The 26,299-nt window shown below is 38.4% G+C and overlaps 1 protein-coding gene across 2 annotated transcripts; it reads left to right on the top strand.

Annotated features, from left to right (window-relative positions):
* HSPH1 (heat shock protein family H (Hsp110) member 1) lies at nt 1-26,299 on the top strand. Of its 2 annotated transcripts, XM_001493517.5 has the most exons (18): nt 1-895; nt 3,471-3,528; nt 6,046-6,186; nt 7,173-7,295; nt 9,046-9,145; nt 10,295-10,428; nt 10,871-11,115; nt 11,749-11,977; nt 13,962-14,068; nt 14,317-14,450; nt 16,629-16,837; nt 18,477-18,608; nt 21,146-21,283; nt 22,378-22,503; nt 23,759-23,866; nt 23,966-24,085; nt 24,303-24,464; nt 25,398-26,299. In XM_001493517.5, exons 1-18 carry the CDS (start codon nt 789-791, stop codon nt 25,602-25,604), a joined length of 2,580 nt encoding a protein of 859 aa, XP_001493567.1. In that variant the 5' UTR covers nt 1-788; the 3' UTR covers nt 25,605-26,299. The 2 variants fall into 2 exon arrangements, with proteins under 2 accessions (XP_001493567.1, XP_001493593.1); XM_001493543.6 differs by lacking the exon at nt 18,477-18,608 and having other exon boundaries at nt 10-895.

Raw genomic sequence — 26,299 nt, 5'->3', positions numbered from 1 at the left:
GGCCTCCCAGAGGACTACGGTTCCCAGTATGCTCTCCTGCCCGCTGCTCGGCCTCCTCAGCGACCCGGGGTCTTGGGTATGTGCGCTAGTGGGGTCTGTCTCTGTCTCCGCCTGCTCGATCTTTCTTTAGAGTCTAAGGGTTGGACACCATCGGTCACTAGTAAAGTATGAAGATTACGATTTTTCGAGTCATTCTTCGTTGCCCATTTTATTAGGACACCAAGGAGCCTCTGGCTGGGGCGGGCGGGGGCGTAGGCGGGTCAGCCTGGACTGCTTGAGCCAATAGCGCCAGAGCGGCTTTCCTGCCACCATGGCAACGGCGGCCGTCCCCAGAGGGACCAGCCACCCATTGGGTAGAATCTTTCGAGAAGGCTCCAGAAGAAGGAAGCGGAAGTGGCACGTGGAGGGGCCGGTGGAGGCGCCGGTGAGTAAATGCCGCAGATTCTGGAAAGTTCTGATCAGTGCGATACATAAGGCTGAGGAATTGGGACCTCCCCTTCTGGGTCGGTAGTCCTGCGCCGCCGGTGAGCGAGCGGCTGCACATCCAGGCAGTCCTCCGAGCCGCGGAGCGCGCGCCGACACCGCGCCGCTTTCTCTCTTGGTTTCTCCGCTGCAAGTCGCCACTGTCCCCAGGAAGCCGGAGGCGCCAGGCCAGCCGACTGTCCGTGTGTCCGTCCGAGTGACAGAGGAGCGGTCGGACCCCGCGGGAGCCGCGCGTGGCCGGAGGAGCGGACGGGCGCCCGGAGGACGCAGACCAGACCCGAGGCGGAGCGGACCGAGAGCCGGCCATGTCGGTGGTGGGGCTGGACGTGGGCTCGCAGAGCTGCTACATCGCGGTGGCCCGGGCCGGGGGCATCGAGACCATCGCCAACGAGTTCAGCGACCGGTGCACCCCGTAAGTGGGGGCCCTGGGGGAGGTTCCGGAGCGAGCAGAGAAAGCCGGTGGGGCTGGGGAGCGTGGGGACCCCCGGCTTGCGGGCTGGCTCCGGAGCTCCGGGGCGAATGGAGGGCGATGCTGGGAGCGGTGCGCACCTCCGGGGGGTCTGGGTACCGCCGCCCGGCGGGGCAGGACGCTTGCCCAGGAGTAGGGGCGGGGGCTTGCTGCCCCAAACCGGAGAGGGGATGTCTCCGGGATGCACGGGGCCAAGAGAAGTCTGAGACGAGTCTGCCAGGGTCGTCACTTTGGGCGTCCTTCCTACTGGGGACCCGGCTGTGGCCAAGCCCGCGAGTTCGCCCCCTTTTCTTGGCAAGCTTCAGCTAGCTCCTAACTCGGCCGCCCCCGTTTCCCCACCCGGCTTCTCTAAGCTAGCTGAGCCGCCCCCAGCTTGTCCCCCTCCCTCCGAGCATATCTGCGCACCGCAGAGCCGGGGCTGCCGAGCTTGTTCTTCCGCATTGTGATTCTCGAAATGAACTGGAAGCTTCCAGACCTTGTGTGCTGCTGCTTGTCCACTGAGCAGGCGGACTGTTGTTAGCAACCACAGAATCAGTCCTTTCGTAGATGGATCTTCCTCTTACTCATTCTCTTGGTTGCTAACGTTGTTGGCTTTTGTGCCCGGGATCATTTGTGAAAAATGTAAACATCCTTGTTGCTCATTTTATGAGAGCCATGCAAGAGGAATCGTGCTCTAATTTATTTATTAATTTTGCACAGTTTGAATAAAGGAGAGAAAATTAAAACTGCGTACTTTTGTGCTAGTACTCAAGAGGATGGGTGTTGTCACTGAGTTAAATGTTATATTTTACTACAGCGTCGGGTGGAGAAAGGCTAACATTTTGTTTTAAAAAGCAGCTTTTTGGGGGGATTTATTTTCTGAAAATCGTAAACATACCTGAATGCGCATTGATGAAAACAACCGCTTCTCAAGGAAATTAATGTAGGTGTTAATTTATTTCTGGATGACTTAAACCCAAGATAAAAAGCATAGAATGAAACATTGAGCCCAAAGGTAAAATGACTGGGCTTATATCACTGTTTTAGTGTGGATGAACATTTATGAAAGTGAACGGAAAATCAGGAAATAAGCAAGTATTTGACAGTACCGGTAGCATTGGGAAGACTCTTATTCCCTGAGCATCCCGTCCGTTTACCTCTGTGCAAATCTGCAGTCTGTTCTTAGGAAGCTTGTGGAAAGGGGTCTGTATAGAGTATGGTAAGAAAGAAGACTATCTCAGGCTTTCATGCCTAGGCGCAGTTTACATCTTTGTTCTCCTTGATCCAATAAAAGAAAGAAAAACTGTTAAAAGGAGAGTAGGAAAAATTGTATGCAGCTATAGTGACCACTGTGGAACTAAAGACAACAGGTATGGCTCTAAAACGTAAACTGAGGGCAGCATTGGAGTTCCCTTTAATATTTTTGATGAATAGATGTTTGTCTCAATTGCGTTGGCCTCTATTAATTTCTGTGTAGTGTAGTTAATTTGATTCTCCCCCTGGAAAATGAGTAAGTTCATTCTGCAAGTGTATAGTTACTCAGAGCTTAGAATGATACTCTGTTTTTGGAAGGTCTCTTAAAGTTCTGGCCTTTGCCTGAATACTTCTCGGGCTTTTAGGATGCTGTTTAGCACCTGCTCTGATCTTCTAGGTCTAAGATGTCTCTATTATAGCAAATTTAAACGTGATTCAGCCTGGTATTTAATGCACTCGGTATGCTCCCATTTTGTTCATCTCATTTGCCATTACTCCTACCTGCCCTCTAATCTAAAACCTAAGTCACTTACCTCCTCCTATGAGATTTTTCCTGTGCTTGTCTCTTTTGTGCTGCTTTTCCTTTTGTATTGTTGACAAGGCCATCTCACAGTTACGAGTCACTTCTCGTCTCTTCAAAGCTGACTTAATGTAACTGATTATTCACTCCTTCCCCTCAACATTTATACTCAGTACTTGTTCTCCGTCATTTTACTTGGCTTTCTCAAGTGGAGTCTTCCATATGGGACCCTCTTTTGTGCTTTTAACTGCAGCAGCATAACTTAGACCCACTTCTTTGGGTTTATAGAAGAACTTCTTATCTTACAGAGGCAGCCGGTATATTAGGACAGCAGTAGTATGACGATGATATTTAGATTTATACGGAGTTGGTAACCGAGAAGTAGAGTTACACCGTACTTTTTGTTAATCATGTTAATAATACCATTTAACTGTTCAAAGCATTTTCAGAGTTAACGTCCACTTATTAATAATTGGGGACCTGAAGAATTATATTGGTACTTGAGGTTTTAGAACATGACCCCTGAGCCATGAGCAGACTTTTAGGGGGGTGGGACTGCCAGCTAGATTGGATTCTCAGAGTAGCAGTTAAAATGAACACCCTTGGAGTATCTGACCAAAACTTCAGACTCCAAAATTGTTCTACATTTGTGCCTGCACCCACAACCATGGGTAGGAAATTTATATTAGAATTTTTCTCTTGTCAGTTAAAAATGTTCACGTTTGTGCTGTTTAACATTTTTGAAACATGTGGTTTGTATTCCAGATCGGTCATATCATTTGGATCAAAAAACAGAACAATTGGAGTTGCAGCCAAAAATCAGGTATGTCCTTTACAAGAATTCTGATCACCTTTTAAGGAGGAGGTTTTAAAAGCAAAATCTGAAGGACATACAAGAGTATGAAATATCTAAACCAATCTGTTTTTGAGTTTTAGAAGTGTAATACCAAGAGTTCTTTGTGAACTCCAAGATGGTTATTCTTTTCCTTCTGTTTCCTTCCTCTTGTTTAAGATCTACTTTAACTTTCTAATCTGCCAACGTTAATTGTTAATAATTTTGCCACTTTTTAATTTATCTAATTTTTAAAAACTATAAGTAAAAACACTTGAAGTTCTTTCATGTGAAGTTTCTCACGACACTCATTTAAGAGTTGAAGATTTCTTTTAGAAATTCTGTGTTTAAGTGTTTTCAGGTTACTTCACAGTTAAGATGTTTGTCTAGTCCTGTGCCGTTAGCTACATGTGGCTATCAAGCACTTGAATTGTGCCTAGGTTGAATCGAAATGTGAAGTAAGTATAAAATACACATGAGATTTTGAAGACTTAAAATGAAATAAGGTATCTCATGAGTATTTTATATTGAGTGTGTGCTCATATGATAGTGTTTTAGATATATTAGGCTAAGTAAGTTATTAAAATTAGTTTCACCTGTTACTATGTAAAGTGACTAGAGTGTTTAAATATGTCACTCCCTAAAATTTAGGGCTCACATTGTAGCTGTTGAACTCTTGGGATTGGGGAGAAAAAAGTAAAAAAATATGAAATATGAAATCCCTTTTGAAAGGCTTTAAGAAAGAGACTGGAAAAATTATTTTAAATACAGAAAATAGTATTGCTAAAAAAGAAATAACTCTGGAATACTATATTATTGCTAGATCGAAGAGATAGACGACAAAAGAGGAAAAAAACAGAAGAGAAACAGGTATACAGACTCAGTGTCATTCTCACGAGGAGAGAGGCACCTCAGTGAAGGAGTAATCTCCCTTTTAAATGTGGCCACTGAGAACACTGATATCCCAGACCTAAGAAGCTTCTGTTGCATTTTTGTAGTTATGTGAGGAGAATAAGTTGAGGCTCAGATCTAGCCTGTAGATTACCAGATAGACTACATCTCAGTTTTAGAATCACAAGGAATTTTAACATTCTTAAATTTCATATTGTTTGAAACTAGTACTGCCAAGCTGTATTCTTCCCTCTAAAAGAAGTAGATGAGAGAAAAAAGTAAATGATAAACTGTTTTGGTATCTTCAAGCTTGTAACTTTAAAAGTCTTAGTTTATAATCTTTGATTTATTTCTGTATTTTAAATAAGGTTCCCACTACTGACATCTTTAAATGAAATAGGCTATGGAGTGAGATTTTTTTTCTTTTTTATTGAGGTCATAATAGTTTATAACATTGTGAAATTTCAGTTGTACATTCTATTTGTTAGTCACCATGTAAATGTGCCCCTATACCCCTTTTGCCCACCCCCAACCCCCTTCCCCTGTGGTAACCACTGAGCTCTTCTGTTAGTCTGTGTGTTAATCTTCCACATATGAGTGAAATCATATGATGTTTGTCTTTCTCTATCTGGCTTATTTTCACTTAACATAATACCCTCAAGATCCATCCATGTTGCAAATGGGATGATTTTGTCTTTTTTTTTTGGTGAGGAAGATTTGCCCTGAGCTAATATCTGTGCCAGCCTTCCTCCCTTTTGTATGTGGGATACCTCCACAGCATGGCTGATGAGTGGAGTAGGTCCACACCCACGATCTGAACCCGCAAACCTGGGCCATCACGGCAGAGCGTGTGGAACTTTAACCATTTGGCTCCAGGGCCAGCCCTCAATTTTGTCTTTTTATGGCTGGGTAGTATTCCATTGTGTATATGTACCACGTCTTTATCCACTCATCAGTCGATGGGCACTTGGGTTGCTTTATAAAGTGGGACTTTTTAATCAGAGCCTAATCATCAAAAATATGTACATGCAGTTGAAAGCATTATGTCATTTAGAAGCTTTTTGAATTAACTTTGCCTTTTCTGCTTTTTGGTATAGATAATTAACCTTCCCTACTATTGGTAGGAAAAGCAGTCCATGTATTTTGTGGCACAAAGTGTTTATCCTGACCACTTAGCAATTTATTAGACTATAACAATGAACATTTTTTAAAAAAAAACGAATCTGACTGTAGTACTTCCAGATCTCCTTATTCATTCATTCATTCATTAGGTGTAAAATTTACAAGTTTAGTGAGGAAAAGGAATGAAATAAAGTCATGCAGTTCTTCATGGTTTGTTCACAGCTTTAGAGATAGTTTCACTGTCTTGAAGATTTTGAAATGTGTTAAAATTTGTAGTGACGGTATTGCCTGTTTCTACTCACTGCCTACTTTCTGGCATTTCTATAGGAAATGGAGAAAGAATAAAGTCTGTTCATTGATGGGGAAACGCAGGGCTCCGAGGAAAGTTACCCATATCCTTATGGTTTGAGTTGTACAAGTGTCTATAAAATTGCTGTAAGTACTGATAGGTATTGAAATCAGAAAAAAATTTAAAAACTATCATTTCTTTTGCAGCAAATCACCCATGCAAACAATACAGTGTCTAACTTCAAGAGGTTTCATGGGCGAGCTTTCAATGACCCCTTCATTCAAAAGGAGAAGGAAGACTTAAGTTATGATTTGGTTCCGATGAAAAATGGTGGAGTTGGGATAAAGGTAATATAATTGAGCAACCTTAGATTCTTTAATAGGAAACTAATTCATCATAGCAAAAAGTATTTAATTGTTAATAAATGTTTAACTCAAATTTCTTAATTGGACAAGATGGTCTTTTTATTCTTGTTTTTGTCTAGCTTCTTTTAAACTGTAGGTATATGTTTAAATTGTCTTTGAAAATTATTCAAATGGTATATGCTGCTGTAACTTCATTTGTGTTTCTTGTAATTTCTTGGCACTTGTAAAATTTAGATTTATTTAGTGGTGTTTAAAAAAATCTAAATTGTGTTGTCATATCTGAAACAAGTCTGTTCCAATACAGTTCAGTTGTTTGGAGACCAAAAGTGTAATACAACCAGACAGCTTTTTTAAACTAGCAGAGGCATTCCTGTCTTAAGATCTACACGAAATAATATTTATTCCAGTGATTCATCTCTTTAGTTAGAGTAGAAATTGACTGCCTTCTATAATGTTTTGACGAGTACTTGGATAGGGGAAAAAGGTGCCCTGGCTTTTTTCTGCTCTTCACCTCTAGGAAAAAGTTCTTTCTGCCTTTTTTCTTTGCTTCCCTTTCTTTTTCCTATTCCCTTTCCTTTCCTCCTCCTTTCCTGTTTTTGGTGAGGAAGTTTGGCCCTGAGCTAACAACGGTTGCCAGTCCTCCTCTTTTTGCTGAGGAAGATTGGCCCTGAGCTAACATCCGTGCCAGTCTTCCTCTATTTTGTGTGTGGGATGCCACCACAGCATGGCTTGATGAGTGGTGTATAGGTCTGTTCCTGGGATTCGAACCTGCAACCCCAGGCCACCAAAGTGGAGCACACGAACTTAACAACTATGCCACTGGGCTGGCCTCCTCTCCTCCTCCTTTCCTAAACAGCTATAACAATAAAGATTTTTTGGAGGAGAGTATGTAGTAATATTTGGAAGTTAATAGTAGCTTGTAGCTTTAAGTACTACAGTGTTCAAAACGTTTTCTTTCCTCCATATAGGTAATGTACATGGATGAAGAACATCTGTTTAGCGTGGAGCAGATAACAGCCATGCTGTTGACTAAGTTAAAGGAAACTGCTGAAAACAATCTCAAAAAACCAGTAACAGATTGTGTTATTTCAGTAAGTAGAATTCAGCAAGGCAATGTTTTATTTTAATTTGCTTTCTTTGTTACTCTTAAGTATCAAGTGTGTGAAAGCTGTTCTATAACTAGAGGTTAAAATTCTGCGGGATTGTATTAACGTAGTGTTCAGGAGCCTTTCAGAGTAGGTTTGAGTGGTGTTTTCAGTCAGAAGTTGCAAAGGTTCTTAACTGGAGGTGCAAATTAGATCTTCTGTGGGGCTTTTTACAGACTGACTCATTGAATCAGGGGATATTCTAGTGGAGTTAGTCAATGCACTGTTAGACAACTGGTGTACGGGAGCTTTCCAGAATTCCATTTCTTAGTTGAGAACCAGTGCGTTAGAAATTTTGAAGTATAACCTACCAGTAATGATGAAGTCTAGATTTTTAACACTGGCAAGCCCACTGCCTTCAATGGACAATTAATAGATGATCAAGGAGTAGTTAAAAAGGACAAAAGTCATCTTTTATTTCGACACTGAAAAGGTAGTTGTAAATTTCGCTCTCCCAAGTGTCTAGGGTTGCTTCTTGATCTGCTGTGGTTACACTCTGCACCAGGACCCCATCTATAACGGACTTACCTACCCCAGAGTCTTTGTATTATAACATGAACAGGGTGGCCTGCCCAGATCATCAGAAGCCTTTACGGCAATGTACCTTGGATATGAAAGAATAGAGGCAGAAGGGCTAACATTTCTAAAAGGTGTTCTACTAAAGGAGTATCTGTATCTGGCTGTTGTTTGGAGAAACAATATTAATCTCTAGTAAAATTAAAGAATTAAGTTATAAGTCAGTGGTTCGTCATCCTTCCTTCCCTTTTTTTGCCACAGAGTTTTTTTTTTTTTCTTTAAATAACCTAATATGGAACACTGGTGGAAGTGGTGTTCTACTTTGAAAGGTGAGCAGAGACTTACCTTTCTCTTGCCTTGGTCTCTTTCTGAAGCATCTACAAATACTTTGGGAAAAAATGTGAAAGCCACTGTACTGAGTTTTCTCTTAGGTACTTTTCAGTTAACTGAGTCTATGAATGTATTGTTAGATGTTCTTCCTGAAGGGTGTCCTAGTTAAAATGCTGTCCTAGAAAGCAATCAGAAGAGTCTGGCTAGAAGCAGAAGTCAGCACCATAAGAAACTTCATCCGTTGAGCTGTTTTTTGCTCTTTTTCCTCTTAGGAAAATTAACAGGCTTTGCCAAAAAAATGTTTTTGTAATCTTAACAGGTCTGCTGAATTAGCAGGTAGTACATTGTCTATTAATTTTTGAACTCAAAGAATAGCAAAACTAAAGGGCAATGGCGTATGCTAAAATTAGCTCTGTATTATATTTAAGTTCCTGTAGTCTTTACCTATAGTTTAATTATATTTAACATTAAATGTTAACTTAGAATTATAATTTCCAAATGTCAGTAGAAATTTAAGACTTATTTGGAAATGATATTTCATCCGCTTAAATTTAAAGCTTTCTATTAGATTTAAGTTGCTGTCAATATGTGTTATAAATACTCCTGATGAAATTTTATTTCAGGTTGAAATTTCATACTATAATTTTAGGGCAGTCTTTTCAAAAGTAGTTACTGTTCTGAAAGTTAAGGAACTTGTTAGAAATAGAGTCTAAAGTTCTACTCCTGTGTCATGACTTGGCTAGGCACCCCTTTACCCAGGCTGTTGTGGATTTATTACAAGTGGTTGTGAGGAATTTGTATGTATTTTGTGTTCCAGATAAGTTAAAATTCTTTCCTTTCTTGTTTGTAGGTCCCCTCCTTCTTCACAGATGCTGAGAGGCGATCTGTATTAGATGCTGCACAAATTGTTGGCCTGAACTGCTTAAGACTTATGAATGACATGACAGCTGGTAAGAAAAAAACTATTTTTGTGTAGAAGTGAATATATTATCAAAGCTAGAGTTAAAACACACCAGGTACCATTGCTAAAGACTTTTTCACTTAGATAGAGAAACGCAACCTACTAAAAAACGTGTGTTAGATTTGAAAGCAAAAGTTCCAGCTCTTCAGATGATTATGTTTAGTGAGAAGTTGGCACTTTGTCAAATTTATGAATCTGTTTTCATTAGGAAATTCTTTTATATAAATTTCAACCCTCTGAATTGGTTGTGTTGGATTTAGTTTTTCATTTCCTTACATTGTTTTTATAGTTAAGAAAGAAGTTTTCCCAAAACCTTGCAATTTTAGCTTTTACGACTACCTTAAGTATTGATTTAGTGTAAAATATTTTTCCTCATGTATTTCCCAAATATCTGTAGTTAGGTACTGGTCATTCATCTTCTATCAAATACTGATTTAAGCTGTACATTGTGAGGTGTTGTGTTAGGTGTGGATGTAGTGGTGAGCACAGCAGTGACTGTCATCTCCTAGAGCTTTTACCAGTTTATTAGGATTACAGACAAAAAGTTAGTTACAACTGAGTGTATTCAGGCAAAGTAAATATGACTTTTTTCAGCATGTATTTCCAGCAGTTTTTTAAAAACACGAAGTATTGATGAAGCTGTGTCCTTAGGTATACATGTTTAGAAGTGTGGTGCTTTCAAAGTTTCAAAGCATTCTACACAGATACTTTAAGGTAGATCAGTTGTTTGCCTTGGATCTAGAAAAAAAATTGGTAGGAACTACAGTTGCTGTAGCTGCATATTAAACTCTTAATTTTTTTGGATAAGCAGTCTCCTGGCAGGTTGTGGTTAAATGTAAGTACTGTGTAATGAGTCTCATACTGTTTGTGGTTACATTTCATTGTATTCACACCATGTGTGCTTTCTCTGTCACATCTCTTCATATATTGAAAATGATACAACATTGTTCTAAAATCAGAAAGAGAAAAAGTAATTGATGCCAAGAAAATTAATATGAAGTCAGCTATAAAAGGCATGTGTTCACTGTTAATTGTTTGAAGTATAGTCAAAGTTTCCTGCACGTGTGATTATATTGGTAATAATGAAATTCCTAAGAAAATGTTAACGAAAAAATTGAAACATACTTTTTTTTTATAGTTGCTTTGAATTATGGAATTTATAAGCAGGATCTCCCAGGCCTGGATGAGAAACCTCGGATAGTGGTTTTTGTTGATATGGGACACTCAGCTTTTCAAGTGTCTGCCTGTGCCTTTAACAAGGGAAAATTGAAGGTAAAATCATAAGCTGGAACTAAGTTACCAAAACATATTAAATGTGTTATATTTATCATTACTTTAAGTCACTGAGCTGCTTGACTGTGTTCTTTTTGGAATGAAGAGTTTGGGTAGTGATAATAACAGGGACTTGTTCCCTGAGATTGATCTCCATAAAGATGATGTAATTGTCTTAGCATGCTCTTAGTATTCTTGCTTAGGAAAGAAAAGCTTTCTAAGATTATCTTCTGTGTAATCATTAAAAGGCAAAAATACCTTAGAGATTTTGCATTGCATTTGAATTTTGTAGTGACGTTTCTCCTGATTTGGATTCTATGTTGTAATTTAAATAGAAGTCTTGAGTCTGTTAGTCTTCAGTTGTTTGAATAGCAATATTTAAGATTCTTGGTACAAATATGATTGAAAATAACCAGATTATTTGTTGTTTTAACTAAATTAGGTACTGGGAACAGCTTTTGATCCTTTCTTAGGAGGAAAAAACTTTGATGAAAAGTTAGTGGAACATTTTTGTGCAGAATTTAAAACTAAGTACAAGTTGGATGCAAAATCCAAAATTCGAGCGCTCCTCCGTCTGTATCAGGAGTGTGAAAAATTGAAAAAGCTAATGAGCTCCAACAGCACGGACCTACCGCTCAACATCGAGTGCTTTATGAATGACAAAGACGTTTCGGGAAAGATGAACAGGTATGTCTTGAATTCTTCCAGATTAAATGGAAGGAACTTCTTGCTGAAGCTGACAGCCCAGGTGTCAGTTCTAGCTGTGGTGGCGTGAGTCTTGGCCCACGTTTCAAGATCCTATGGTACATGCTGGAAAGGCTGTTAGCACTGTTAGAACTAGGCCACTTCTGCAAAGAGGGTGTTAGAAAAAGCTTTGCTGAGAGCCTTCGTGATGAAGTCTTTTTAGTATTTTTCACTTTTTAGTCTTTCTTGGTTAGTAATTGAATAACGATTTCACAAAATATTTTACAGAAATATTTTGGAGTGGAAATAAATATTTAGAGTAATGAGAATGAGATCACATAAAACGTTAAGGAGTAAAATGACAATCTTAGTATAAAAATTATTTCTTTTAGTAATACCAGTAATACTGACTTTCTTCTCCGTTCCCTTTCTGCGTCTGTTTTGTATATTTATTAAAGAAAAACGTTATAAATTATAGTACAGTTAAACTTGGCCCATGTGAAATCCAGGGGGTGTGGAAAAAAATGAAATGCATTGGGTTGATGAGACTTTCTGTTAAAGAAAGAAATAAGATAAGATTTTGGCCTTAAGATAATTTTTCCGAAGATTTGTAAAGTGTTTCTCTTATTTGCCAAGGGCACAATTTGAAGAACTCTGTGCTGAACTTCTGCAGAAGATCGAGCTTCCCCTTTATTCATTGATGGAACAAACTCAGCTCAAAGTAGATGATGTGAGTGCTGTTGAGATAGTTGGAGGCACTACACGAATTCCAGCCGTGAAAGAAAAAATTGCCAAATTCTTTGGAAAAGACGTTAGCACAACGCTCAATGCAGATGAAGCAGTGGCCAGAGGCTGCGCGCTGCAGGTACTGCTTCCTCAGCCCTTCTTTCTCGTGGTGCTCGTTCCTTCACCTGTTTCTCCTCTGCTTCATTGTGGTGGGGTCGGAGAGCAGGCAGAGCCCTGTGCCCGATTAGAATCACAAGGGGGTTAACTTTTAAATAAATCAGTGAGGCTGTGGGGAGACAAAGATCTTCAAATCTGCAAGATCCAGCAAATTGAAGGTTAAAAGAACTATCGAGCTAGTGTTTCTCAAACTGGAGATTAGGAACAGGCATGATTCTAAGGGGGATCACAAAAAAACACAGCTCTTAAAGCATTAATTCGCTGTGTGATGGTGACACTTGTTGCAAGGCACATAGGAGGGAATTAGAGTGGCAAAACTGGTGTGATAAGAAATTGATTTGGGGGGAAGTTTGAAGGGTTAAGAACATTGGTTAACAGGAGGTTTTAGAAAATAGCTACTCACCCCTCCCAACTGATTTTAACGTGCTTATCAAGTAAGAACGCAGCACAGAGGTGTGAAGTTTGTTTGGCAAAGCAAAAGCACCAAACCTAGAAGTTACTGAGAAAAGAAAATTAATGTTAGTTTGTATTTAGGATATTATAGTAAAATAAATCCAAGTATTTTTAACTAAAGTTTCCAGTTAACATGTTTGAATTTTGATCTAGTTAGCAGTTTTTTAATCTAAAGTGAGATTCTGTAGACAAAGGTATTTAGACTGACTACACTTTAAAACTTAGAAGAGGAAGAATGTGTAGATACTGATTGTTGATGGTAATCCTTTCTATCATCAAGAGCCACCATGTTTCTTGGGGTTTTTGGTTTTGCTTTTTCCTTGGTAGTGCAATATGCCTCCTTAACTAACTCTAATTCCCCAAATGGTAGAAGTTTATGGATTCTTTAGAAGAAGAGCTGATTTTGGCCTTTCTTTTGACAAGTCCTATGCTAATCAGAGGTTGACTTTCGGTCTATTTTGTCGTTTTGATGAGTGGTCTAAATCCACCTGTGTGTTGGTGGATTGGGATTGGGGATTTGGGCACCTGGATTTGGGTGTTATCTACACTAAATTTGAATTTACTGTTGCTTATTTTATTTATAAAATTACTTGAAAATATGAGCATTTTGGGATTTACTTTTTTCCAGCTCCTTAGACATTTGAAAGATGGTGTGGACAGAGCTGTTTGTGGGTGTGTATACAGTCTTGAGTCTTGCCTTGGTATCCACAGGGGATTGGTTTCAGGACACCCCTCTGATACCAAAATCTGTGGACACTCAAGTCCCTTATACAAAATGGCTTAGTACAATGAGCATGGTTGGCCATTGTATCCACGGGTTCCATTCACTTCTTCCATATCCTCAAAATTTTGATCTGCAGTTGGTTGAATCCATTGATGGGAAACCCGGGGATGTGGAGTGCCGACTGTATACATTCAGGAGTGATACAGCTTGTAATTGGAATTGCTGTCAGCAAGGCATTTCTGGAAAGACCAGTACTTTTTCCTAAGCCCCTGTGAAACTTAATTAACAATTGCTAGTCTAAGATTCATTGTTACTTGTCTTTTTTTTTTTCCTTTTTTTGAAAATTAGCCCTGAGCTAACGTCTGCCGCCAATCTGCCTCTTTTTGCTGAGGAAGACTGGCCCTGAGCTAACATCGATACCCATCTTCCTCTGTTTTACGTGAGGTGCCTGCCACAGCATGGCTTGACAAGCGGTCCATAGGTCCACGCCCAGGATCCCAACTGGTGAACCCTGGGCTGCTGAATGGGAACATGTGCACTTAACTGCTGCACCACCAGGCTGGCCCCATTACTTGTCTTTTTATCTAGTGATTGGCATAGTATTTAGATGACAAATCATTTATGCTTAAGGTGATGTATAGTGTTAGCAGTTTTTGAATTTGAATTTAAACCTACCCATCCCATTTGAATTCAGTCTTCTATTAAAAAGTAAGTGAAATTATTCATGTGCTCAGGATAATCATTTCTTTTTTTTTTTTCTTTTTTAAAGTGTGCAATCCTCTCACCAGCATTTAAAGTTAGAGAATTTTCCGTCACAGATGCAGTTCCTTTTCCAATATCTCTGATCTGGAACAATGATTCAGAAGATACTGAAGGGTATGTGGCAGAAAATAACTTTCAGATGTTGTGTTTTAATATAAAGAGGAGAAATTAACAAATGACTTATAGTAGAGTATCTGATTAACGGGGATCTTCCAACAGTCAAACCTATCAAAACGTGTCTCATTTTGGTATTATAAATGGTGAGATAGAATTGATCGAGATTGTAGAATGTTCGTGTTCTCTTTATGTAGCACAGCAAGCTTACATACTTGAAATATTGAATGCCTTTTCCTTGCCTCTAGTGTTCACGAAGTGTTTAGTCGGAACCACGCGGCTCCTTTCTCCAAAGTTCTCACCTTCTTGAGGAGGGGGCCTTTTGAGCTGGAGGCTTTCTATTCTGATCCTCAAGGAGTCCCATATCCAGAAGCAAAAATAGGTAAACAATGAATTATGCAGATTTACTCTTTTAAAGACTTAGTGTACAAACGTAGACATTTTCTTGTTTTTAGCAATGTTGAGTAGAATGTAATTCCATATGAAGACATTTTTGATTTAGAATAATGGTGATGGAGAAATCTCTTCATGTTATGGATGAATAAACTGGCCTGTAGAAATGAAATGACCTGCTGGTGCTGCTGTTACATCCAAGCATTTATATCTAGGAACACTTTAGTATTTTTTCTGTTCTAATGTAGTTGCTACTTAAAAGATTATCATCTACTTTTAATATTAACCTTCACTTTAGTTAAAGTGAAATGTTACTTGCAGAATGTTACTTCCAATTTAAAAGCTGGCTCAGAGGGGCTGGCCCCGTGGCCGAGTGGTTAAGTTCATGCGCTCCGCTGCAGGCGGCCCAGTGTTTCGTTGGTTCGAATCCTGGGCGTGGACATGGCACTGCTCATCAAACCACGCTGAGGCAGCATCCCACATGCCACAACTAGAAGGACCCACAACAAAGAATATACAACTATGTACCGGGGGGGGGGGCTTTGGGGAGAAAAAAGGAAAAAATAAAATCTTTTAAAAAAAAAAAAAAAGCTGGCTCAGAAACCGTTGAAACTGCTTCTCAAGTATACCTTTGTATTGTTATCTTTTTGAAAGTACATCTTTTTTGGTGCATTTTTTTTTGAGAGGCTTAACACTCTCCATCTCTCTTGATCCATAGTGGCTCTGGAAATCTGGGAGAGCTGCAGGTCTCTTCTTGAGCGGCCACATCTCTTTCCCAGGCTGTGGGTGGAATTTGCCTACACTGCTCCATCTTTTCAGGACTCGCCCTTGCCCCATAGCTTTTCCATAATGAAATGGTTTGAAGGAGTCAAACCTGGCCGGTTGTGCTTGCTTGCTTAGTACTTAAAACTAAAAATGTTGTGACGCAAGAGTTCTTTTTTTTTTTTTTTAACAGTTTTTATAAATTTATTAGGAAATTAGTTTAAGAAATCGTTTAATATAGTTTAAAATTTTGACAGGTTGGATTCTATGCGTTATGTCCCCATTGTGCAGAGAGTAAAATCCAAGCCAAGCCCTTTAGCATGGCATTGAATTTTTCATGTTATCAGCAAAACTGAAAAGCTTGCAGGTACTTAAAGAACCATCTTACATCTCTCTCTCTCCTGTGAGTCTTCTTGGATGTTCCAGACAGAGTAAATGCTGTTTCTTTAAGTGGGTCTTATGGCAATTATTTCCTGAACTAGTGATTTGATAATTGTTGAAGGTCGACACCTTTCACTAAGCTGGTAATTAAATTTGTAACTTATTATGTGTTTGTGTAGACAGCTCCTTAAATAAGGCTGTTAAATCCTATATGGTGCTTTTCACATTATAGGTTCAAAATAACTTAATTTTGCTCTAGTGGTCTCTGCAATAACAATACTATTGGTGGAGATAATACTGACACCTAGTACTTGGCTCCATAGTTTTAAGTGCTCGTTGTAAACACTTATTAACTCAATCCACAGAAGGGTAGCTAGGTTAGGTAATTTGGAGCAGGTCACAGCCAGGATTCAAGCCCAGATACTCTGGGTCAGGGTCAGTTCTCTTGACTACTACTCAGTAATGCTCTGGAACTGCTCTGTTACGCATAATGATTTCAGGCTTTGATACAGGTTTTAGCTTACCTCCTTTTTAAGCATAGGAAAATGTTTTGATTATTCAATCAGAAAAACACTGTTCCCTGAAAGAGCCTGTAGGATTCAAATGCATCATGTAGTTGATCACATCTGCCTTACACTTGCTAACAGATTTTCATGTCTAGTTTGTGCTCACCCGTCTGGAGAAATAGGGTAGGAGGAGGCAGGGACTGCTTGTCATCAGTATCTTACACACAGTATCTGTGTCATAAGTGTTAAATAAAAACAGTCACAAGAGTACCCTCGCTTTTGAAGGTTTTTATGGCAAATTAAGACTAATCCCCAGTATTAGAAGCATATATATTTATAAGTCTATTTTAGGAGGTTGTGTTTATAGTATACGTTAAAGGACTTAAATTTAATTCGGTTGGTAGAGAAAATGGGGAGATTTTTGAATAGCAATACTTTCAAGCTGTATTTCTTAGCCTTTGTCTTCCTTTCAGAGATTTAGATTCAATTCTAAAATTGTCAGTTTCTTTTTGTTCTAGGCCGCTTTGTCGTTCAGAATGTTTCTGCACAGAAAGATGGAGAAAAATCCAGAGTGAAAGTCAAAGTGCGAGTCAATACCCATGGCATTTTCACCATCTCTACGGCATCTATGGTGGAGAAAGTCCCAGCGGAGGAGAATGAAGCATCTTCTGTTGAAGCAGACATGGAGTGTCAGAATCAGAGACCACCAGAAGACCCAGACACTGATGTAAGTTTGTGGATAAGCCTTGGAGTTTGAGTATATAGTTGACTGAATTCTAAGCTATAGGGAAGTGTCAGGAAAAGTTAAAATATGTTTTTCTTAATTTGGTTAGTATTTTGGGTAATGGTAATAATGGTAATTGTTAGATGATGGTAATATGCACCCTGGAATTTGGTGAATTCTGATTAAATTCTGTGTGGCTTTATTTGAACTGACAAATAATTTAATTAGAGTAGGTAAAGTTTCTCTGCATTGTTTTTTTAAAGACAGACCACATATCGAGAAGTCAAATGTTGACTGATGATTAAGAAAAAAGTATTACAAAAACTATTTGGTGAAATATATACCAAACATTAAAGCCGATTTTTTTTGTTTAATTGTATGGCAAAATTGGCTTTGGTATTACAGAACTTAATTGCTTTTATTTACATACTTTGTTATATTGTGGGAGGAAGGAAGAGTATAGAAAGTTGTAGAGTATAGGAAGTTGTATATTGTTCATGTTTTTAATTTAGACTTCATTTAGCATGTGTGTTAGTTTACATGGTCAAGAGAAGAATTTTAAGAAACTTTTAAAAATAGATCAGTTATTATAGTTTACTTCTGGGTAAAAATCACAAATAGCTAAAATGAAGCAGGCAGTATAGTATTTTAGTTAAGATGTGAGAAAGTGTGGTATCCTGTGGTCAGAGAACTCTGTTATCACTGTTACCATTCCTAGAACATTTAAGGAACATTAACATCTGAGCCTTACTTTTGTTCTCATCTAGGAAAACTTCAATGTAATGAGTTAAATGACCAGTGCCATCTACTTTCTTATTTGGCTACAGATATCATTTTTCCAATGCCTGTTATATCACTCTCTTCGTACCCTTTGAATATGTGTATCATGAGTGCCTTGCTTCTAAATACTTCAGTGTCTGCCTTAGAATCTTGAAGCTCTAAAAGAAAAATACGAGAGACTTCAGGGTGGGCAGAAAACAGTTAATTAGAATGTTTCAGGCTTCTCCCAAAGATGAGAAAAGATCATAGCAAGCACTGCTTTATTGGCGGTTGAGGTCTACTAACATGTAGCATATATTCTTTATCCTGAGATCTTCTGAGCTGTAAATAGCTGGATCACAAAGAGAAAGTAGGGGCAGAGAGGGTCTTGTGTATCTATTAGCTAAAATGATGAACCTCCAAATAACTGATCGTTGGCTATTTTATATAACTGTTCAGTTCACTGAAATGGAGAAATATCAAGATGCCTGATGGCTGCTGGTGAATTTAGGTTTGGAAGCTTGTTTCTGAGAGAAAGGCCTGGAGTAAACCTATTTCCTATGCTTTTGAGAGTTAATTTCTGTTCAAGGCTAGGTGAAAGTTTCTTAAAGGAGAGTTCTTGATGGTCATCGCATCAGTCAAAATGGCTACTACTTGTTTTATTTAACTATATTAACTGTCATTCAAAGAATTTCTTACAGGTTTAAAATTTCTAAGAAGTTTTCAAGTATTTTGTGTTCATTTTGCTTGTATCCAGTATCTTTTCCCCTCACCTATTAAGATTTCAGAAATTGAGTGTACTGTCTTTGGTGCCCTATAACCTTTTAAATTTATACAAGTACACCTGCTTTCTACATCCTTTGTGCCTGGGCTTTCATTTCAGAAAAATATCCAGCAAGACAACAGTGAAGCTGGAACACAGCCCCAGGTACAAACTGATGGTCAACAAACCTCACAGTCTCCCCCTTCACCTGAACTTACCTCAGAAGAAAACAAAATCCCAGATGCTGACAAAGTGAGTGACTCTTCTAGTTCATTCCATTAGACAATGTTGCATCATGTGATCATTAATGATATCATTAAATCTGCAGTTTCAAGAGCAAGCACCAAGTTACCTGATTTTATGTAGGACTTTTTTCTGTTAATTTTCTGTGTGTTTTTCAACTAAAACCAGTTAGAGGTACTCAATCTCAAGTAAGGGAATTGAATATCCTGCTTTAGACCTGAGAGCTTCTCTTGATTAACTGCCACTCCAAGCAGTAAGAGGCGAATGCGTAGCATTTGTCGTCTTCTCTAGAGGCAGAGGTATCTGCTAATGTGAGGAGCAGACATAGATACATCCCAGTGCTGTGTGGTTAGTTTTCACTTGAATTGGTCTGATGATAAATACATGGGCTATAGGAGTCTAGTAAACCTTTTTCTCCTCTCAAATCACCTGTCACATTTACATAACTTAATTATGATGATCTTGTAATAACCAGATCTCACTTCAAAGTAATTGTTCTTCTGCCCTGATTCCACAGTATGTATTGGAAGCTAAATTAAATGCTTGTGTTGTGTCCCTTGAAAAATGACTGCTTGAATCAAGCTTAAAATTGATGATCAGATGGATACTGAGAAATTTCCGTTGTTACTCCAGGTCACTCTGTGTTTTGCAGAACTTCATTCTTTGTGCAAGTTGCATGTAAATTATTAACCTTTCAGTAGCGGTTTTTGGCTTTCTCTTGCATTCTGATAGAATTCTTTACCTTCAGACGAATTACGGAATTGTTCATTGGGATCAAAATACACTTCACACTTTGTAAGAGTTTCCAGTTTTTAATCTCCATGCCCTGTTTGATCCACTGGGTGTCCTAATATGAGCTATAGGTCCTGATTCTGAATTCTGAAAGCTGCCTTCTTTTTCTCCTGTTAAAGACTTATATGATGATGGTGTAGCAGTATTGCTTTCTTTGCAGTAATAGCTCCTTAATTTCAGTGTCACTCCATTTAGTGTTGAGCACTAATTGACTCATGCTATGCTGTTAGTCTCAGTACCTGTCTAGAACGTGACATTGGGTACCATCTCATGTTCTCAGTTGTGGGTGAGACCACTAGTGTCAAGCCCTTCGGAACATTATCACACACCCCCTTGGAGGGTTTCTCATCCATGCCGTGTCAAATGCCATTTTGTGGTCTATTGGTTTTGTCAGTAGGTGGTTTAATGTACTTCCAGATAGTCTTAGCTCGACTTAACTGCCACATACGTACTGTCATCCATTTGTTTCCAAATATCTGTTACACTCCTGTGTTTTTCTAGGTGTAGGTGTCATCTGATTCATTTTTTTTCTTGTGGTTTATGTCCCCAGAGCAAGCACAATATACTGGAGGATTCTCATGTGCACTGGAGGGAAGAAATAGGGACTGCAGGCTGATTGACTAGATCATTGCTAGTGATACAGCTTACAGCCCTTGACAGACATGTGATTTCTAAGGAACACTGAAATAGAAGTCTGGGAAACACGCATTCTTGTCCCATCTCTGTCTTTGTAATTTTAGGCAATCCACTGAACCTCTTTCAGTCCCAGTGTCTTCTGTAAAATGCCTACAATTTTAACATCCCTTATAGCTTCCCGGATTATCCAGTGACGGTGCTGGTTGTGCCTCATGGGCTAGTCTCATCCCATTTAACCATCCCAGCCAATCGGTACATGTGACACACCTCTCGGTTATCTTTTAATTTGTCATATAGCTGAGTTTCCTAAATTGTATTGTTTGTCATTTGTGCTAGTACACACCTGCAGAAATGGAAATACATGGAGAAGGCTTAGAAAATTAAAGGCCCTAGGAGATACTTACTTCTTTAGCCCTGTATTTACATATTTTGAAAAACCTGTGGTAAGCTGTTAGCATTTGCTGCATCATTCCATTTGCTATTTTAAGATTCTCATCTCTTTTTACCTTGCCGAGTTGCTTATGAGAGATGGTATGACTCAAAGGCAGATAGTAGGAATAAGGAGAGAGATTATATATATATATGTATGATCTCCAAATTCAGTAGGACATTTTAAAAGGCACTCAACAATGTACTGCTAATTGTAATGAAATCAAGTATAATACTGGGACATAGAGACTCATATATTCTAGGAATAGAGTTGATGCTAACGATGTTTAGAGTTGGTCAAAGTCTATCTTAGGTTATTATTAGATTCTAGACTATAAAGATGTGGTAATTTAATAATAATATTTTGACTTTTCAGTCACAAACACTGCTTAACGGGATTAGAAAGTAAACACCTATGAAGAAGGGCTTTAGCAGGAGAGGTTAAATTTAAGTTTAGTATGAAAAGAGAAAAATATCCTGTTGGACTCTCAAAGGAAAGCGTTGCATGTTTGAGTATAACTGCAGCCCAGATTTAAAATGAGCAGGTGGGAATTAGATGATCTTAAACACTCTCCGAACTTTATAATTTTAGGGATTTTATTTTTGCCTAAGTCATCGGTATGATAGGGAGATTTTTTTTGTTTTTCAAGGATTAAGAATTTTCTCCTTTTTTTTCCCCCCTTCCCAAGGCAAATGAAAAGAAAGTTGACCAGCCTCCAGAAGCTAAAAAACCCAAAATAAAGGTGGTGAATGTTGAACTGCCGATTGAAGCCAATTTGGTCTGGCAGTTAGGGAAAGACCTTCTTAACATGTATATTGAAACAGAGGTAAGACTTGAAGTAAATATTTTTGTTTTAGAATATGTTAATTTGTCTGGCCCTATTACTCATATTTCCAATAGATAAATGGCTATAATTCTTTCCCATACCAATTTTTATGCAATTTTAAGGATAAGATGAAAGCAAAACTAATGGTTTTTTCAGTTTAATTTTTTTAAATCAGTTTTATATTTTTGCATCCTTATTAAAGTGCTCTTATATCATTTAGATAGTTCTGCTTGGTATAAAATTGATTGCCCACGTTCTTGTGAAGAAGTTCGATGCCAGTATGTCTTTGCACAAAGCACTGTCTCTGGGCACACTAAATATTTCTGTGAAAATGCCTTATGCTTCTTGGTAGTCTAGAATATGTAAAATAATTGAGATTGAGTTGTTGGTTTTTGTGGTTTGTTTTGTGAGGAAGATTGGCTCTAAGCAAACATCTGTGCCAATCTTCCTCTATTTGTATGTGGGATGCTGCCACAGCATGGCTTAATGAGTGGTGTGTAGGCCTGCACCTGGGATCCAAACCTGTGAACTGCAGGCCACTGAAGCAGAGTGCGTGAACTTAACCACTATGCCACCGGGTCAGCCTTGAGATTCAGTTTTTCTTTACTGAGATGGGAACATTGTGTTTAGAAATTTATTTACCAATAAATTATACTCCTTTTATTTATATGTGACAGATAAGTGAACTATAAGTAAATTTATTTATCCTTGGTTTAAAAATGTGGTGGTAAAGTGGTGTGACCATTATACATTGGCCATTATTAATCCTGATATGAGACAACCATATATCTACATAAAAGAAAACAAAATTCTATAAAAACGTTAGATTTATTTCCCTAGCGTTAAATCTGAAATGTGAAAGCTATGTAATTTATTACATAATATTAAAAAAACCACGACAACCTGTTATGTGTATTTAGAAAATGAAGGACTTTATAGGATTTGTTGGAAGAGTTTTATGAGGTATAAATTAGAACTGCTAACACTAATTTTTTTGGTACAGTTGTTGGTTTTGTTAACACCAGAGTCTAAGTAGTTAAAATATAGTTACAGATAACAGAAGACTAGAATTAACCTTTTCTGTTTTCTGACAGGGTAAGATGATAATGCAGGATAAATTGGAAAAGGAAAGAAACGATGCTAAAAATGCAGTGGAGGAATATGTGTATGAGTTCAGGGACAAGCTTTGTGGACCATATGAAAAATTTATATGTGAGCAGGTAAGTTCAGAGTTCTTTTTTATTCAGATAATCTTATATAAAGTGTTTAATATCAAGTTTAACATTTAAATCTCTATTAGATTATATAAATTGAGCTTTTTGAAAACAAAAAACGACATAGAAATTGTATAAGCAAAGTCATGGAGAGAGAGGCTCACTAGTGGTGTAAAGTTTTATTCTATTCTAGTTTGTCCCAATGAGTTTTTAGTTTTTATTGTCCAGAAGAAAGAGCCTATCACACATTTATTCAGAGTCTGCGACATCATAGTTATGGGAGTTAGAAAGCTAAATGAGAGGAAATCCTTACCTTCAGAGACCTTAGACTTTGTTTTTTTTAATCACTCTGGTCCCTTTGTTGCTGTCTGTCATTGTTTTATCCCATAAGTCTTGTTCATCCAGTCATTCTGAAGTTTATGAGGCACCGTTATTCCCCTTAGCCCCGCTTCTAAACTCCCAGAGTCAGTATGGCTCTGAGTAAGTCCCAGAAGCACATCCCACGACTGTGAAAGCTGGGGCTTGGAAAGAAATTGGCTAGGTAGAAATTGAGGATGTGTTAGGGATAGATTCTGAAGTTAAAAGAATTTAAACCCAGCAGTCTGTTTTCGTCCTAAGATCCTTGGGCTCCCTTGTAATATATTTCAGTTCTCGGCCCTCCCTGACATTTCCTGGGTTTCTTATGTATGGTTGAGATTCTGAAGTAGTGATGACCCAAAACAGGCTAGACCTCCTGAGGCTAGAGTAGAAATACGTACTTTATTTGAATTGGTTAGGAGTGATTTTCTCAGCTGTTCAGTGATTGCCTTGTCAACTTGTCTAGTTTCCTTTTCAGTGTTTGATAGCTGTGGAAGTGAGTAGAAAGCTCCTAATCAAGACCTAATTGTTTTGGAGAGAAGGAAGATAATTGCTCTTCCATAACCCCTCTTCAGTGTGTAGATTGTCCAGTATTGGACTTCTAAGAGACAGCATTGTAAGTCAGTAAGAGCAGTTTGCAAAAAACTCTGAAATGTCTGTGTGCGAAAAACAGAGAAGCCAAAGATTAACTGTCAGTCCCTCGTGTAAAACACTGTGCGGAGCTGACGGTAGCCTGTTTATTGCTCCTTGATGTTTTTCAGTGAAGAGAATCCCGCTGATCAGGGTGCCTTCCTAGAAATAAAAGTAGCTGCTTAGTGCTTAACACTTGGGAAGGTGGCTGTTTGTTGTGAAAACTTGTAAAGTGAGATTGCCACTGATGCTGACCCTCATGTTTCATATATAGGATCATCAGAATTTTTTGAGACTGCTCACAGAGACTGAAAACTGGCTCTATGAAGAAGGAGAGGACCAAGCTAAACAAGCGTATGTGGACAAGTTGGAAGAATTAATGGTAGGCCCTTCTCTCCACCTAGGAAGCTGCACCTGTGTTTTAGGCTATAGACTTTTAAACTGTAATGATGACATATTAATTTATTACGTTTTGTTTTAGAAAATTGGCACTCCAGTTAACATGCGGTTTCAGGAAGCTGAGGAGCGGCCGAAAATGTTTGAAGAACTAGGACAGAGGCTGCAGCACTATGCCAAGATAGCTGCTGACTTTAGGGATAACGTAAGTCTTTTCGTACACAGTGAGGAATTACCTGAGATTTTAATAAGCTAATGTTTAAGTTGAGGAACCTTCATTGTGAACAAATGTTCTTAAATGAAAAATTTGTTTTTCATATTTGAGACCAGAGATAGATTTGGACTTCATGGAAAATTGAGTCAAATTAGATTTTACTGTTAAATACTTAATTCTATAGAATGACCATGCTTTTTCCATTCAGGATGAGAAATATAACCATATTGATGAGTCTGAAATGAAAAAGGTTGAGAAGTCTGTTAATGAAGTGATGGAGTGGATGAATAATGTCATGAATGCTCAGGCTAAAAAGAGTCTTGATCAGGATCCAGTTGTACGTGCTCAGGAAATTAAAGCAAAAATAAAGGTGAGTGTTCCTGTCGAATGTTGCTGCTGTGCTTTCTTAGGGACTCATGTTGCAATCATTTGAACCTTAAACCATAACCATTTTCCCTATAAATCTTTAGCTTATCCTTACTGAGACCAGATTCATGTCACAAAAATAGAAGACCTTACAAGTTTCTGTTAAATTTCTATGTATTCATTCACTTTAACAAATAGATTTGTTGAGGCCCAAATATGTGCCTGCCATTGTTCTAGGGGTTGAACTTTTCGGTGTACACGGCAAGCCCCCAGCCCTGTGGAGGTCACCTGCTAGTGTGAGGAAGACTTGACAGTAAATGAGTACAAAAGTATATCAGATGGTGTTAACTGCTGAGCGTAAAAAGAGAGTCGAGTCCAAAGGGCTTAGGAAATTCTGGGCAATGGAGAGGACCCAGGTTGGTGTTTGATCAGGGAAGGCCTGGCTGAGGGCGTGAATCTTAAAGGGAAGTTGGGAAGAAAACCAAGGAACTGCTTTCTGTCTGGAAGGATATTCAAACACAGTGAAGGTTAGGGAAACATGAGCCTTTGAAGTCAGTGGGCTAGAAGCTTGAATTCCAGCTCTTTGCTCGCTAGTTTTTCTGAACTTAAGGTTAAGTTACTTAACCTCTCTGAACCATTTTCTCTTCCATAGGTTGGGATCATAATTCCTACCTTTTAACGTTGTCGTGAGGATTAAGTGAGTCAATAATATGTGAATACTAACAAGTCCTGACACATCATAAAAGAATATTCACTTCTCTTTTGATCAAGCTTCATTCTGTAGTTTTGGGCAAATATGATGAGTAAATGGAATTCTTTGAGATATGTAATTGGAGCTGGTGGAAAAATAATTGGTTCAGTTGTGTAGGAAAGCAATTGAAAATGAACTGGATGGATCTGAGTTAATCTGATGACTAGTTTTGTTTTTCCTTCTTAGGAGTTGAATAACACTTGTGAACCTGTCGTAACACAACCCAAACCAAAAATTGAATCACCCAAACTGGAAAGAACTCCAAATGGCCCAAATACTGATAAAAAGGAAGAAGATTTAGAAGGCAAAAATAATTTTGGTGCTGAACCTCCACATCAGAATGGTGAATGTTACCCTAATGAGAAGAGTTCCATTAATATGGACTTGGACTAGATAACACTAAATTGGCTTAGTCCTTCAATTAATAAAATATTTTTGCCATAGTATGTGATTCTACATAACATACTGAGACTATTTATATTTTCTTTTTTAAGGATGTTTAGAAATTTTGTGTATTATATGGAAAAAGAAAAAGCTTAAGTCTGTAGTCTTTATGATCCTAAAAGGGAAACTTGCCTTGGTAACTTCAGATTCCTGTGGAATTGTGAATTCATACTAAGCTTCTGTGCAGTCTTACCATTTGTATCACTGAGGATGAAATTGACTTTTGTCTTTTGGAGGGGGAAAAAAAACAGTACTGCTTGTTCAAGAGGACTGTGATTAAAATCATTGTGTTTGTTCCTGCCAAGGTAGTTTTCTTGCATTTTGCTCTCCATTTCAGCATGTGTATGAGTGTGGATGTTTGTAAACAAGACTAAGTCTGACTTCATGATGGCTTTCTAAAACTAATTCTGTCCGGTAAAATAGGACTTTTTGCTTTGATATTAAAAATCCTACGAGTAAAGCAAAAGCTAGTGAAATGTGTTAGCAGCATGCAGAACAAAAACATTAAAATATATCTCTCGTTATACAGTACATTGTCACGTGAAGGTGTAAAATGGAAGAAATGTTGATTCTGTTTGTAACTGATATTGTGAAGCCTTTTATGAGCTTTAAAATAAAGTTCATGTTATGGTGTCATTTCTAAA

Source organism: Equus caballus, chromosome 17 (genome assembly GCF_041296265.1).
Source record: "Equus caballus isolate H_3958 breed thoroughbred chromosome 17, TB-T2T, whole genome shotgun sequence".
NCBI lineage: Eukaryota > Metazoa > Chordata > Mammalia > Perissodactyla > Equidae > Equus > Equus caballus.
The sequence above is the reverse complement of the archived record's forward strand: the minus strand, read 5'-3'. Positions and strand labels throughout refer to the sequence as shown.